Here is a 15,651-nt window from a genome sequence, read left to right as displayed (position 1 = left end):
CATGCGCACACAAGCACACACACGCAAGGAAGGGAGGGAGGAAGGGAACAAGGAAGGAAGGAGAAGAGGCAGAGGCAGAGCTGAGTGCAGTGATATAGACCTGTTGTCCTAGCTGCATGCGAAGCAGAAATGGGTGGATTGTCAGCAGTGCAGAGCAGTATTGACAGAAAGCAAGACTGTTAGAAAAGTAGCCAGAATGAAAATGAGTTGAGGTATGGCTTAAGTGGTAGGAGACCTTTCTTGCAAACATGCAAAAAATGCCCTGAGTTCAAACCCCATACTGCCTTTTTAAAAACCAAGAAAAAAAACACGTAATTGTTCTTGGAATAGAAGCACAACCACCCCATGGAAATGGATTTTTCACTGTGTTGCTCTCTTGTGGCTTTTTTTCTCTCAAGATGTTTTCCAACTGTAGTAAACAGTCCATCTATAAGACCATTGAAAGTAAGGCCCAGGAGTGCTTTCAGGAACGCAGCAACAAGGTGTGTGGGAACTCCAGAGTGGACGAAGGGGAGGAGTGTGACCCCGGCATCATGCACCTGAACAATGACACGTGCTGCAACAGCGACTGCACCCTGAAGCCCGGCGTGCAGTGCAGGTGAGCCGCGCCCCCGCGGGGAGGGCGCCCCAGTGCAGCTGAGCCGGGCCCCCCGCGGGGAGGGCATTGGATCTTCTCATAAAGCATGTGCTTTACATAAAACTTCAGAGAATTTTCCTTGAAGTTGGGCATCTGTCATCTTAATGACTCAGGAAACTGAGAGTCATGGCTTGAAGCTACCCTAGCAGACAGATCTGAAATTATTTTTAAAAAAAAATACATATATTTTATTGTAAAGATGCTGTACAGAGGGGTTATAGTTACATGAGTAAGGTAATGAGGCCATTTCCTATCCAGCATTGTTACCCCTCCTTTGTTTTTCTCCTGCCATCCTGCCCTCCTCACCTCCTCAGATCTCAGAAATTCTGACCTCCAGTTAACCAGCAAAAAACCAGAAGTGGAGGCATGGCTCCAATGGTGGAGTTCCAGTTGTGAGTTTAAAAAAAGAAGAGTACAAGGCCCAAAGTTCAAGACCTGGTACTTGTACACACACACACACACCCATACCTATCCTTGAGCTGGGCGCTGGTGGCTCACAGTGTTAATCTCAGCTACTTGGGAGGATGTAGGTTCAAGGCCAGCCCAGGCAGAGAAGTTCACCGAGAGGACTCCTTCTCAACTATGTAGTTGGGGTCCATGGCATACACCTCTCCAGCTACATGGGAGACCCATCAGGGGATCATGGTTCTAGGCCAGCTTGGGCAGAAAAATATGTGAGACTCCATCTCAACAGAAGAAACCATGGGAATAATGGTGGCGTCCTGTCATCCACTTATAGCGGGAAGTGGAAAATGGGATTGCAGTCCGCGCATGTGCCTAGGCAGGCAGCAAGATGCTGTTCTATGAACAGTGCGACACGCAGACCAGAAGCGTCGCTCAGTGTTGCCCTGAGTTCAAACCCCAGTACTGACAAACAAAAACAACAACAAGACATATGCAAGGGCATATTGTATGATGTAGCAGTTCTACAACTCAACTTTTATTTTCATTTTTGCAATGCTGGCCTTGGAGCTCCGGCCCTCACAGTTGGCAGGCATGTGTTGTGGTTCCTTGCGCCATGCTGCTGGCCCCCTGTATCTTCTAAGCACAAATATATTTATAAGCCAGACAACAAGGCTGTGCAGGGCTGCATCCTTTCATAGAAAGTATGAGGAGCAATCAGAATGACAGCGAGCTGTATCTAGATAGTAAATAGTGTGCAGTTTTGTTTAAATAAATGAAATCTAGAGAAGGGGGTCCCAAACTAGGAGGTCCGTGTTTCCGTTTTATGTGCTGATGTACTGTGCTTGGCTTAGGAGCACTTTGAGTCCCTGGAGATCCCAGGACCCTGATGTTGAGGGTGTGGTCTCACCAAGTCCTGATGGACGCCCGCAGGCTGCCTCATCTCTGCCATTGATTGCCTGGCCAGCCTCGTCTTTTAATTAATGTGTAAAATAATGAAAACCAAGCGCGCAGGTGCTGTGGAGGTCAGCCTGTGTACTCTTCCCTTCCGGAGAGCCTGGCACGGACTCCACCTTTCCCACACTGGGGACAGACAGTGTGTGCTGCCCCTGGAGGTCTGGACGTGCAGGAGGCGTGACTCAGCCACGTGTGTTCTCCAGATGTTCAGGGCACAGAAATCCATCTCTATATAATGTTTGATGTAGGGCTGTCCTGGGTCTTGAACTGTCCCCGTCTGTTCTTCCACAGTGACAGGAACAGTCCTTGCTGTAAAAATTGTCATTTTGAGACCGCGCAGAAGAAGTGCCAGGAGGCCATTAATGCTACCTGCAAAGGCGTGTCATTCTGCACAGGTGTGTGAAGTGTCATACTGTACAGTGTGTGCTGTGTCATTCTGCACAGGTGTTCTGTCATAATGCGTGAGTCTCATGTCATATACCATGTCTGTTTCGTGTCCTGCACACTGTGTGTGTTTCATGTCATTCCACACACACATGTATATTTTGAGTCACACTACATGTGTGCATGTGTTTCTTGCTTCTCTTGGGATCCTGCGGCTCAAGTGTGAAGTGGGGCGGTGTGTGTGTGTGTGTGTGTGTGTGTGTGCCAGGTACTGCTTCCTCACTGGCTGTGCCCACAGGGAACAGCAGCGAGTGCCCCCCGCCGGGGAACGCGGAAGACGACACGGTGTGCCTGGACCTGGGCCGGTGCAAGGACGGGAAGTGCATCCCCTTCTGCGAGCGGGAGCGGCAGCTGGAGTCCTGCGCGTGCAACGGTGAGCAGGCGGCGGCAGGAAGGGAGGTGGCGCTGCCGCTTGGGACCACGCCAGACCCTGGGCTGCCGGGTGGGGATGAGGAGGGTGGGAAGGTGGCGAGGCCTGCACCCTTGCCGGCTCCCCCTCCACTAGGCACAAAAGCATGTCCTGCCCTGCCGCAGAATAAGTAGACAGCAGACGCAGGCGGTGCCCGACGCGGCGAGTGCCCAGTGCCCAGGAGACATCGGGCGCAGCATTGCTTCTTGAATTCTTGATTTTTTTTTTCTTGAGCATCATCTGAAGTCTCCCGAGCACGCTGAAGAACATCTAAGTAACACTTGGGGTCACCTGTGGGCATCCTGCCTGTGCCACAGGGCTCATGTGGTGCCCTGTGTTACCTTCCCCAGCTGCTGCGGGGGTGCAGCCGGGCGCAGGCGAGGGTGGGGAGCTGTGCGTGTGGGCCTGGCCTCGGCAGAGCGGGGTCCTTTACAAGGCCTGGCGCAGGCCTGCGGCAGAGTGCTAGCGCCCTCACAGCACCTTCCGTCTCTCGCAGCCTAGGCCTCGGGGTCCCCGCGGCTAAAGACTGTGGGCTCGGGCTGTGAGGAGGGAGGATGGCAGTGGCTGCTTTTCTATTGGGCGATGCTGGTGCCGGACCGCTGGGCGGCATGCCGCGAGGCACGCGAGGCACGCCCGCCCCTCGCCGCCGTGTTGTGAACAAGGCAGTGAGCGCGGGCGTCGTCTGTCTTTCAGAGACCGACAACTCGTGCAAGGTGTGCTGCAGGGATCTCTCCGGCCGGTGTGCACCCTACGTGGACGCTGACCAGAAGAACTTGTTTTTGAGGAAAGGAAAGCCCTGCACAGTGGGCTTCTGTGACATGAACGTGAGTGCTGGTTTGTTGTGTAACCCGGCATGTCACCTGCTTCCCTGGCTGGCGTGCATGGGAGCTTGGCGCTGGTGGGTCAGGCGGTGCAGCTTCCAGTCCTCCTAGCTCAACCGGTAACCTAGGCAAGCACAGTTAGGACCCACTGCCACAAGTCATCTGACTCGGGCCTTCCGTTGCTGAGCTCAGAGTCCTCAGCCTCCAGAGCCGGAGCTGCACTGGCCTCAGTCCATTTGGCTGTTTCCTCTCATGTGAACCTCCTGATGCCCTTGGAAGTCCCCTGGATGAGTTAACAGTGGGTCAGAGAGATGAGCGTGCATTTGAGTTCTGATTGCTTTCCATCTGTAACACCAAGGACTTGTATAAATGTCCGGTCTGACGACGTGTTCCCTCCCCTGGGGTGTGGGGGTGAAGGGGGAGAAGCAGATGCACTGGTTGATTCTATCTGTCACGAATGGAATAGCTTGTTGTTAGCGGCTGGTTTTCTTGAGTCTTGGTCTAATAATTTTCACTGAATTCATGTATAAAATGAACTAAGCATAGGCCAGACGTGGCGTGCACAGCTGAGGTTCCAGTCCTGGGAGGCTTCAGTTAAAGAGGATCAAGAGCTTAAGCCTGGTCTGAGATACAGAAGAGACCCTGCCCGCAGAAGACAAAGGACTTGAGCAGCAGCAGTGACTCGTGTGTGTAATTCTGGCCACTGCAGAGGGTGAGACCTGGAAGAAAGGTCAGGTTTGAAAGTAGCTTGGGCAGGAAAGACTCCAAGACTTGACTTCTAAAATAACCAGCCAAAACTAGGGCTGTGAGTGGCTCAAGTGGTAGACCACTTGGCTAGGAAGCAGAGTCCTAAGTTCAAACCTTAGTACTGCTAAAATAAAAACAAGTTTAATGATGAGAGTCTTGAACAGTGCGTACACTTGCTGTGCTCTTTACACTGAAGTCACACGCTGTGTCAAAGATGGCCCCCTAGGTGATTTCAGTTAAGCCCTTTGCAGGCCATTTTACTTAATCACATTGCTTCCAAATTACCATTGTTAGGAATCATGATTTATGTTTTCTCTTCATAGGGCAAATGTGAGAAACGAGTACAGGATGTAATTGAGCGGTTTTGGGATTTCATTGACCAACTGAGCATCAATACTTTTGGTAAGGGATTTCTCTGGATTGTTTACTTAGAACTGAGCCAGCTTTTACAATGACACTAGAAAACTAGCTTCAGAATTTGTGCTCTAATCCTTCAGGATAAAATAGAAACACTGGGCCAAACACTGTAGTGCATGCCTGTAATACTAGGTACTCTGGAGGCAGAGACAGGCATTGCAGTTAGAGGCTAACCATGGTAAAAGTTAACGAGACCGTATCTTAAAAACAACCCACTAGCTGCTCAGGAGGCCGAGGTAGGACTGCAGTATGCCCAATCAGGAAGACATATCCGAAAAGCTAAAAGCAAAAAGACGTGTATGTGGTTTCAGTGGTAAACTGCATGCCTAACAAGTACCCAGTACCTAAAAGAACACGAAAATGGAAATGGCCGCCATTGTGTTGTGCAATCACTTTGTTGCCCAGGACAGAAGACTCAGCACAGGCTCTGTCTGTGGAGCTTGAGTGTGTGAACGTGCCAAGGGCATACGTAGTGAAAATGGGCAGGCTTCAGTCCTGCACACTGTAAATCTAATCTTGTTTGCTCCAAGAATTACATACATGCAAGCGGACCTCAGGCTTTGGGGAAGCCAGGAGGTGCGTGAATCACGTTCTCAGGAGGCCTGAACTTAGGTTTGTGTTACAAAAATATCCATATAACAAAACCATTGTCTTTTAAAAGTTTGATTTCTTATTAGTACTGGACATTAAATCAGGATCGTGTGTGTGTGTGTGTGTGCGCGCGCGCGCTACGCAAGCTAACACTTGATCTGCAGCTCCCTTGTTTGCAATTTATTTTTGAAATAGGGTCTCGTTAACTTTGCAGTTGAACTCGAGTTCTTCCTGCCTCTGTGATTACAAGCATGAGCCACCATGCCCAGCTAAAGACAGTGAAGTTCTGTCCTCCGGGCCTGCTGATGCAGAGGCCGTTTCTCTAGGGCTGTGGGGAGCTGAGCACCGGCTCCAGCCCCAGCTGGCTCAGGACACTCACTGTCTGCATTTCTTCACAGGGAAGTTTCTAGCAGACAACATCGTTGGGTCTGTTCTGGTTTTCTCCTTGATATTTTGGATTCCTTTCAGCATTCTCGTCCACTGTGTGGTAAGTCAGCGATATGTAAGTAATGTTTTATTGAAAATTTGAGCAACTTCAACCCAACCAGGTAGTGTTTGAATAAGATTGCGACATTTTTGGTGTCATCCTCAGAGCTTGCCTTCTAGAAAGCTTAGTGGATGGTCTTCAAACAAGATGAGTTACTTTTTTGTGGGGATGTCTTACTCTCAAATAACTTACTAGTCTTCGCTTGCATGACTGGACCTGTCGGGACCTTGTGACGGGGAAAGTTCGAAACGAGCACTTGCAGCTTGGGAGAGTGCACGTCACGCGGGGGTGGTTCCCAGATGCAGGGGGTGCGTGACTCCACCACAGGGCTCAGCCCTCCCCAGCGGGGCTGTGCGGGCGCCCTCCTGCTCGCGCCCGGCCTCCTGCTCGCGCCCGGCCTCCTGCTCGCGCCCGGCCTCCTGCTCGCGCTCCACCGTCAGCGCAAAGCTCGCTGTGCCTCGTCTGGGCTCCAGGCATGTTAGAGATCTTGAGCCTCTCAGACCTCCTTCCACATTCATCCCGAGCATCTGTGGGCTGAGTCAGAAGAAGTTGCATGGGAGTCCAGATCTTTCTCTGACCCTGTCAGTGCCCTCCCCGCCCGCCCCTCCTGCTGGCAGAGCACTGAGCAGCGAGCAGTTCCTTGGGCTGGAGCTGACCTGGAGCTCAGACCCTAGCGCCGCCTGCGGGTTGGTTGCTGCTGACTTGAGCCTATTTTGTTTGCAGTGGGAGCTGGGTGGCCGTGCACCGCGTGCTGGCAGGCTGCTGGCTGGCTCACGGCCGGTGCCCCGTGTGCCGCACAGTGGGTGCTCATGGCCTGGATTCTTGGCTCTGCCTTGCTCTCCCTCAGCTGCTGCAGGCAGGCTGGAGGGCCCCACGACCGCCTCACAGGGTGGTCGCTCAGCCTCCCGCACCAAGAGCATGGAGGACAAGGTCTAGCTCCTTCGACCAAGCTCCGTGTCTGGAAATGGGCTGAGCAGCGCGAAGGCGCCTTGGCCCTCGTGGCCCGTGCCCGTCACACACTCGCCCTCCTCGCCTCTGCCCTGCCCACATGGCCACCGAGCTCTGAAATCCCCGCTTGCGGTGTGCGCCAAGAATAACCATCAAACCACAGTGAGCTTGCCAGCCTTCATTAGCTCCAGCGGTGGCCCGAGGTGAGCAGAGCAGCTGCTGAGCTTTTCCATGCAGTCATCTCCTCCTCCTCTTTTCTTTCTAGGATAAGAAACTGGATAAGCAGTATGAATCCCTGTCTCTCTTCCACCCCAGTGTAAGTTTACCACGTGAACCATGTCTCCTGTTGGGTTTGCTCCTGTTAAGGAAAGGCCTTCATTGGGCCTCCTGGCTAGTGGAGGCTGCGTCCCACTAGAAGGATCCCGGGTGGAGGAGGACCAGCAGCTCACTGTGTCGATGGGAGGGGCAGCCAGCTAGGACCCGATTGGTTCCACTCATCTGGTCCCAGATCTTGCTAGATAGATCCGAGTTCCTCGTGTCACGAAGGTGACTGCTGGGCTTGCGTGAGCCTCTCCGTGGCTCGTGGCTTAGCTGGAGCAGTCCCGAGGCACAGGCTCTGAGGGGCAAGGCTGGGCACGGGTTCCTCTAATCTCTCTTCATCTTTCCATTCTGTCCAGAACGTGGAGATGCTCAGCAGCATGGACTCGGCATCTGTCCGCATTGTCAAGCCCTTCCCTGCACCCCAGACTCCCGGCCGCCTGCAGCCAGCCATGCTACCGCCCGCGCCTGCAGCTCCCCGGCTGGACCACCAGAGGATGGACACCATCCAGGAGGACCCCAGCACGGACTCGCACGTGGACGAGGACGGCTTTGAGAAGGACCCCTTCCCCAACAGCAGCACCGCCGCCAAGTCCTTCGAGGACCTCACCGGCCACCCAGTCACCCGGAGCGAGAAGGCTGCGTCCTTCAAGCTGCAGCGGCAGAGCCGCGTGGACAGCAAAGAGACGGAGTGCTAGTGGAGCCAGCCCGGCGGCCGGCTCATGCACGGCGTGTTGGTGCAGGTTCCGGGGTCATGGCCTGCACTGGTGACCTGTGAGGAGCAAGGACGTGGCCTGCGGGTGGCCTGCGGCTGGGCAGGCGCCTCCTCCCAGAGGCCAGGCTCCTCCCTTGGAAAGGTAAGGTGAAGCGGAGCATTTTGAGGCTTCCAGGTTTAGTATTTGATTTTTAACATATCCTTTGACCTCTGGTGCAAAAACAGAATATACACCTGGATTAGGTTCTGAATATTTCATGTAAACTGGTTTTTTTAAATTGATGAAGCACTGATTTGGGAGGTGATCAGTTTTTTTTGTTTTTTTTTAATACACTGTAACAATTCCCTGACTGACAAAAGCATTTGCCAATTATTGTGTGAAGACAACTGGAATACAGATTTACTTATTTATTTCTGTCAAGTAGAAGCAAGGGAGATAGTTATGTACTATCTCTAAATTGTTACCTTGTTGCTAGATATTACAAAGCTTTTTCTAAGAACTATAATTTTAAGCTAGAACTCACTCTACTTGGAGGTCTATAACAGCTGTAACAGCTAGTTACATTTATACCTACTCTGTCAATTGTTCAGGTCCCCAATTTGCTGGGTGGGTTTTGTTGTTTTATAAAATTTATGTATTTCTAATATTGTTTGCCATGCTCTTAAAAAGTTCACTATCCACAAAAATCGAACGTACTTCAGCCAAATCTGATCTGAAAGAACACAGCTGTCTGTGACCGTGAGTGGGGAAGAGTCGGTGGAGGGGATGTATGGCTGTCTGTCTGTCTAGGCGGTAGGTGTTCTCAGATGGTTGGACAGGCTGAAGTGTGCTGCGTACCGGCCTGGAAGCACCCCGGAGCCCCTCCGGACTCAGTGTCATTCACTGACTTCTGCTCTAGGTTCTGGATGCTTTGTTTTCAAAGGGTAAAAACTCTCATGCTGATTTCTGGAAAAGTTTAGTTAAAAGCATTTCCCCTAAAAACTGAAATGTGCTCACCAGATAGCACATCTTAACCAAGGTGACTTTTAAACTTTGAGGGAAGTTAACCAAACCTGTGCCTTTCTCCTCTAAGGATGTTTGTTACAGATCCTTGTTACACTAATACTTGAACTTGTACCTCATGGTATTTGCCATCCTTAAGTAGTGACAACCGTCTCATCTTCTAGTTATACTTTCAGAGTTTGATACAAGGTGAATGGGTGTGTGGTGCATGTATGAGTGAAGCATTTCTTACCCGAATGTAAGAAAACCCTTTTTTATAAAATTGTGACTTTTTAAAAAAGAAAACGTTCTTTACCTTTTTTGCCATGCACGAGATTACCCAGCTGCTCAGGGTATATTCTGTAGCTGTGGGATTGCTGATACCTGCATCAATCAATAAATGAGTATCAAAACTTAATGTATCAAATAGTGCTTCTCTGAAATGAAAAACTCCTAAAGACTTTATTATTAGTGTTGGGAGCAAATGTTAGGGCTTTGGTCCAGGGCGTAAGCGCAGGTTTGGAGCCTCCTTGGAATATCGGCTTCAAGTTGTGGAACCTGGCCCATCAGTCCTGGCTCCCTGGGATTCACATGTGGTCCCCACCTCCCAGCAGACTCAGTTCAGGCTCAGCTTCTGACACCTCCTTCCAGTATGGCAGCAGCAAAGGCAGATGAGACACCCTCTTCTCTATCAGAGGCCACAGATGCAAAAACAGAAATTCATTCCCCTTGGGTGACAGGTGTAGTCCATCGGACAAGTAGGCAGAGAAGTCCTGCCGGAGAGAGAGGTCGCTTGTGTTAGAGGTGCACAGCGCCCAGGGCAGGCTGCCGGCTGCAGCTCCTGGGATATTCAGTAGCATCCCTGTGCTCTGGGCAGGAGCTTCAGGAAGCTGTGTACGCTGGGGCAGCAGGCTGGGTCATGTGACATGGCTACCAGCTACAGAGACTTGGCTATGACCCATTAATAGAGCTGAAGACCCTCGTATGTCACTGTCCAATGAAACTAAGCCAAGACTGAGTAAGGCTGGCTGGAGTCCCACTGCCCTCTTAATTCTATGTGTGTTTTCAGGCTTTCAAATAATTCAGCTAGAAATATGTATCTTGCTGGTGGCTTACACCCTGTCATCCTAGCTACTCTGGAGGCTTAAAGCTGAAGATTATGGTTCAAAGCCAGCCCAGGTCAGCCCCCCCCCCCCAAAAAAAAAAACCCATGTGACTTACCTCTGATTAACCAGTGAAAAGCCAGAAGTGGAGCTGTGACTTCAGCTAAAAAGCTAAGGGAGAGCATAAGGGCCCGAGTTCACGTCCCACCTCTGGCCCTGAACAAAAGTGCTTACCTGAAGCTCTGAATTTTATTCTATATATATATATATATATATATATATATATATATATATATATATATATACCAGCTTTCTGGTGGTTAATTGGAGATAAGAGTCTCACAGACTTTCCTGCCTGGGCTGGCTTTGAACTGTGATGCTCAGGTCTCAGCCTTCTGAGTAGCTAAGATGACAGGCGTGAGCCACCGGTGCCTGGCTGCCAATGAGCTTTAAATTTGCCTCCTGCTCACTCCTCGCTGAGCAGCAGCTCAAGGAGCCCTCTCCCTTCCTGTGCTCAGCCTCCGTGCCGGCCTGGCAGGGGCTGGCTGCGGTCTCGCTAGCAGAGTGCTTCCAAGCAAGCTGAGCACTTGGCTCTGCGGCCCCGTGCCCCGCGTTACAACACGAGAGGACAGGGCAGGCGCGTACCTGGTTGTCCTTTTGCATCAATGTCCACAGGTCCAGGACCTCGGTGCCACAGTCGCGGGCCACTTGTAAACATGCACGGGCATATTCACCAACAGCAGAGTTCAGGCGATTTAACTTGTAACCTGTTGGGGAGAGTGTGCTGACCTGTTTAGGGTCCACTGGCGCCGCCCCCGCGTGGGGTGTAGGGAATAGCAGTACCAAGGGCTCCACGTCACTGGCGTGTGATGGGAAAGGTGTTCTTCCGCAGAGCTGGGGGCGCGGGTGGCTGGGGTGAGGCCTAGCAAGGAGGGGCGGCCGGTGGGGCAGAGCCCCTGCGCGCCTGCCACACCAGCCTCGGCCCCATCCCAGGTGCCAGGACAGAGCCCTGGTGCCCGGGCACACGATGCTAGGCAACGCCAGGCGCTAGGCAACGCCAGGCGCTAGGCAACGCCAGGCGCTAGGCAACGCCAGGCACGTGCACTGCGGAAGGACGGACGGGCCTGGGCAATGAAGTCAGGGCGGCGCTGGCTGCAGGGCCTGGGGAGGGCACCGGCGGGGAGGGGGGCAGGAGGGGACGGGGGGGGGGGGTAATCCACGCGCGTGGAGCTGGGCGCCAAGGGAGGAGGAGCGGGTGGAGTCGCACCGCCCGGGAGCTCCACACCCCCCCTGCAGCCCCTGCCCGCGGCCCTTTGGTCCTCTGGTATCCGACCACCGGCCAGCAGCGCGCGCCCCCTCGCCTTGCGCGTGCGCACTGCCCTCCCATGCGGGCCTACCTTGCGCCGCGCACTCCTTCTCCCACGCGGGCTCCCAGAGCGGGGGCGGCGCCACCAGTACCACGCGCTCGGCGGGCACGCCGGCCGACGCCAGGACGCGCACCATGCCCGCCAGGTTGGCGGCGAACTCGGCCAGGGGCACGTGCTGCTTCGGGCTCTCCTCTGTGGGGACAGGACGACCTCGGGTGAGCGGCCCCAAGCCCGGGACCAGCGCGCGTGCGCACACCGCGTCTACCAGCCGCCCACGGCCCCGCCCGCGCCCTACCTCTCAGTGCGCTGTCGTTGGCACCGAAGAAGATGGTGACGGCCTCGGGCGCGGCCGCGCCGGCCCCGAGCAGCCGCGGGAGGACCAGCCTGGCCCACCGCGTGTTGTAGCCGGAAAACCCGCGGTTCACCACGTCGCACCGCCTGCGGCGAGACGCCTGGAGGTGAGGGGGGCACGCCGCCTGCCGTCCCTGACCACGGCCCCGGCCCGGCCCGGCCACCCGGGCGCCCCCGTGCGCACGCGCGCATCCTACACTGAACCCGAAGCTGGCCAGGCCGCGGCACCGACGCCAGCCCTCCCCCCCCCCCCCCCCCCCCCGTCCCCCAGGCCCGCCCCACACCACTTCACTCTGCGAAAATTGTATTTAAAATATAAGACGAGCCGGGCGCCGGCGGCTCCCGCCTGTCATCCTAGCTACTCAGGAGGCTGAGATCTGAGGATCGCGGTTCAAAGCCAGCCCGGGCAGGAGAGTCCAGGAGACTCTTAGCTCCAATACACCACGAGAAAACCGGAAGTGGTGCTGTGGCTCAAGTGGTAGAGCGCTCGCCTTGAGCGGAAGAGCGCAGGGACAGCGCCCAGGCCCAGAGTTCGAGCCCCAGGACCAACAAAAATAAATAAAAATGTAAGACAAGGGTGTACTACGTAGCCTAGACTGGGTTTGAACTTGTAAGACTCGTGCACCGGCCTCCCGAGCGCCAGCCAGGATTACAGGCCTGTACCACCACACCCGGCTTAAAGCACCTTCTCCTTATGGGCGACTCGAGAGTCGGCTCTTCCTTCCACCTCGGGTTACTCTGAAGGAAGCCCGGGTCCTATCGCGCCTCTGCTGCCTTGAACAAATAGGAGCCCCAGCTCTTCTAGCAAGCAGCCCAGGGAAGCCAGGGGTGGGGAGCAGCGTAGGCCCTGGCCAGGCCAGGCGGCCTGCCCCGAACCGAACCGCGGCTGAGGGCCAGACAGTTGCTTGTTAACAACTGGCTTGCCTGGAAATTACTGGAGACCAAGTCTTGGCACCAGGGGTCACACCTGTCATCCCAGCCACTCGGGAGGCTGAGATGTGAGGACTGCGGCTTGCAGCAGCAGTCTGTGAGACTCTTACCTCCAATGAACCACCAGAGCCAGGAGTGGAGACGGCTCAAGTCATAGATCGCCAACTTGTTCTCAAGCACAGACCCCAAGTTCATGCCCCAGTCCCGACACACAAAGACCCAAGCTCAGAATCACTCCTGTCCTCCCTCAACTACTGCACATGGCCCTGGGCATTGTCCACCACACAACTCAGAAGGCTAAAGAAACTGGAAACTCAACGCTCTTTTGGGGGCAGTACTGGGGTTTTAACTTGGGACTTGCTAGGCAGGCACTCTACCACTTGAGCCACACTTCCAGCTCCTTTTTAGTTATCAAACAAGAGTTGCACTTGTGTCCCGGTGGGCCCAGAGTTCTCCTACTTCCACTTCCCCGTGGAAGCTGGGTGGCGGATTTGTGGCGGATCTGAGCGCTGTACCCAGCTCCTCATGGTTGAGAATGAGGTCTTGAGAACTATTTTTTTTTTTAACCTAGACTGGCCGGGAACCGTGATTCTCCTGATCTCTGCTTCCCAGGTGCCAGCCATCTTGCCCAGCAATGAATTTTTTAATATAAATTCCTAGAAGATACCATTTAAATCCAAAGATGGGAAAAGGTTAAAATGCGAAGATGCCTTTGCAAGCATTCAGCTCTCTAATACTGCCTCCCAGCGCAGCATGTGGGTGGGTGCTGAGTGGAGAGCAGCTGTCAGCACCTTTGAAAGCAAGCAGCACGCCTGGCTAAGGACTGGTACTACACAGTTTAGGACCTGTCCCGGCAACGTTAAGCTGGGTGTGGCAGTCAGCATCTATAATCGGGGCACCTACCATGAGGCCAGCTGAGCAGGAGTGAGAAACATGAAAAGCAAACAAGCAAAACGCTTGGATTTGGGGTGGGGGAGCACAGCGCGGAGCTAGGCCGCCACACAGGAAGCTCACAGCCGCCTTGAGAACCGAAGCAAGGAGGGCGCAGGCGACACCTGCAATCTCAGAACTCGGGAGGCGGAGTAAGGAGAATCACATGTATGAGGCCGGTCCAGCTATACAGGGAGACCCTAATCTCAACACCACACCCCTTGAGAAAAGAAAACCCAGGAGCAAAAACAGTGCCCCCCCCCCCAGGACCCCAATAACTGAATAAGGTTAGCCCCTTAGACACAAACACTTTTGTGTTAAAATTTAAAAGGATTTAAAAATGGTTAAAAACTGCTTTTAATAATGAGTTTACAACTTGTTTAAACTAAAAGTAAGATGTCACTATGTAATGATACTTTATTATATATTATAGGGATGCAGTTAAAGGAAGAATCGCTTCATGAAATGCGGTGATTTTAAACACCAGGGGCCAGTGGAGCAGGTGGAGCAGAAAAATTCACCCCAAGTGTTAACAGCTGACACTGAGTTGTCACAAGGGCTGATTACGTGTGAAATAAAGTGTCAATTCTAGTGTAAAAAAGAATAGCTGAGTGTAGGGACCCAGACCTAAAAGCTCAACCCATGCGAGGCTGAAACCGGAGGATCGTGGGGGGCGAGTGTGCACTAAACACCTTGTCTATTAAAAACAAAACCCCCACTTAAAAACACAGTTCAACTTCGGATGTACCACAGTTTTGCCACTGAACACCTAGTCATGCTCATCATCATAAGGAAGAACCGGGCTTTTTTTGGGTGGCAAACAGCCCTTTCTAGATCCACAGAAAAACTCTTGAAAAAGGGTTTTCCTACACAGCCTAGGCCAGTGTTCAGCGTGGGGTTCTGCGGCCTCCACCTGGGGATCACAGGCTGGGCAAGTGGAGCAGAGCTCGGTCAGCTCCGTCTACTTCCTTCTGCCAGCCAAGTATCGAGATCTAGAAACGTCTCACCTGACCAGTCTGTCAGCCAGAGCCGCTCCCCATCCACCCGGCTGAAAAGAAAGCTGGAGAGAGAGCAGCCGTTACCGCAGGTCCCGGCTCGCTGTGCGCTCCCCGCCGTGGCGGCCACGCGCCCGGGGGAGGCCGCCTGGGGCCTGCCGGCCTCCGGAGATGACGTCCCTTTCTCTCCAGCCGGATTCGCGCCAGCGACTGCGTCTTGCCCGGAGGCGGTGGTCGCCATTGGTTGTCTGCGAGAGCCCCTCAGCGCGCGTGCGCCGGGGTGAGCTCTCCGGGGAGGGAGGCCCACGCGGCCGCCGGCGGGCTCGGGCTCGGGCTCGGGCCGGCGCGGGCTCGGGCCGGCGCCGCCAGCGTGTGCCGCTGCTTGAGGCGCCAGTCGCGGCCGGGCCGCTCCCTCGGGGCGTCGCGCGCGCGCTCTCCGCACCCACGCGCTCTCCGCACCCACGCGGCGGCGCCTCCGGGCATGGCCGCGGGGCCGCACCGGGCGGGCGCGGACGGCGGCGCACGGCCGGCGGGGGCTGCGGGCCCCGGAGCGTCCCGGAGGGAGGAGACGGACCGAGCGTCTCGCGGGGCGGAGGTACCTGGGTGATGGAGTCACCGAAAAGCAACACGCGAGGCCACCGCAGAGGGCTGCCGCCGGCCGCCGCCTCGGAGAGCGCCATGGCCCCGCTGCGGAAGAGCCGCGCGGGCCGGGGGCGGGGCCTCGGGAGACTTCCGGGAGGTGGGACGTGAAGGGGCGGGGCGCGCCGCACTTCCGGCCCCGGGACGCGGGAGCTGTGGCCCGGCGCCCGCGGGCCCGCCGCCTCGCTTCCCTCCCTCGGCGCCCAGCCTCCCGCTCGCCTCCTCCCGGCAGGCCCGGCAGGGTGGAGGCCGCGGTCGGACGCCTGCAGCCCGACCCCGAGGACGGCGCGGGCGCGGCCGCCGAGCCCGACGTCTGCTTCGGGGACCGAGCTCCGTGAGAACCGAGTGCCGCTGGGCGGGGCGGGCGGCTGGCACGCCCGCCGCCAGCTGCCAGGCCGGGGGCTCGCAGGGCCGGTGCCAGCTGCCAGGCCGGGGGCTCGCAGGCCCGGTGCCAGCTGCCA

At 55.1% G+C, this 15,651-nt stretch overlaps 2 protein-coding genes across 5 annotated transcripts in view; one reads left to right on the top strand and one right to left on the bottom strand.

Annotated features, from left to right (window-relative positions):
- Positions 1-9,293, top strand: part of Adam17 (ADAM metallopeptidase domain 17) — a 56,460-nt gene extending 47,167 nt beyond the window's left edge. For all 3 annotated transcript variants that reach the window (XM_070015240.1, XM_070015241.1, XM_070015242.1), the window contains 8 exons: positions 399-598; positions 2,288-2,391; positions 2,679-2,813; positions 3,543-3,673; positions 4,741-4,819; positions 5,824-5,912; positions 7,126-7,176; positions 7,538-9,293. In XM_070015240.1, coding sequence (XP_069871341.1) covers positions 399-598; positions 2,288-2,391; positions 2,679-2,813; positions 3,543-3,673; positions 4,741-4,819; positions 5,824-5,912; positions 7,126-7,176; positions 7,538-7,876 — 1,128 coding nt within the window. In that variant the 3' untranslated portion in view covers positions 7,877-9,293. The remainder of the gene's footprint in view (positions 1-398; positions 599-2,287; positions 2,392-2,678; positions 2,814-3,542; positions 3,674-4,740; positions 4,820-5,823; positions 5,913-7,125; positions 7,177-7,537) is intronic.
- Positions 9,294-9,318: 25 nt separating this feature from the next.
- Iah1 (isoamyl acetate hydrolyzing esterase 1 (putative)) lies at positions 9,319-15,274 on the bottom strand. 2 transcript variants are annotated; one of them, XM_070015245.1, is made up of 6 exons: positions 15,151-15,274; positions 14,564-14,616; positions 11,641-11,783; positions 11,376-11,537; positions 10,624-10,745; positions 9,319-9,648 (listed from the first exon to the last, which is right to left on the bottom strand). In XM_070015245.1, the coding sequence occupies exons 1-6, from the start codon at positions 15,229-15,231 to the stop codon at positions 9,463-9,465; spliced, it is 747 nt and encodes a 248-aa protein (XP_069871346.1). In that variant the 5' UTR covers positions 15,232-15,274; the 3' UTR covers positions 9,319-9,462. The 2 variants fall into 2 exon arrangements, with proteins under 2 accessions (XP_069871346.1, XP_069871347.1); XM_070015246.1 differs by lacking the exons at positions 11,641-11,783; positions 15,151-15,274 and having other exon boundaries at positions 14,564-14,808.
- Between the last annotated feature and the right edge of the window lie 377 nt (positions 15,275-15,651).

The sequence above is a fragment of the Dipodomys merriami genome, unplaced genomic scaffold (genome assembly GCF_024711535.1).
Source record: "Dipodomys merriami isolate MVZ:Mamm:240054 unplaced genomic scaffold, mDipMer1.0.p SCAF_110, whole genome shotgun sequence".
In the NCBI taxonomy this organism is placed as follows: Eukaryota; Metazoa; Chordata; class Mammalia; order Rodentia; family Heteromyidae; genus Dipodomys; species Dipodomys merriami.
The sequence above is the reverse complement of the archived record's forward strand: the minus strand, read 5'-3'. Positions and strand labels throughout refer to the sequence as shown.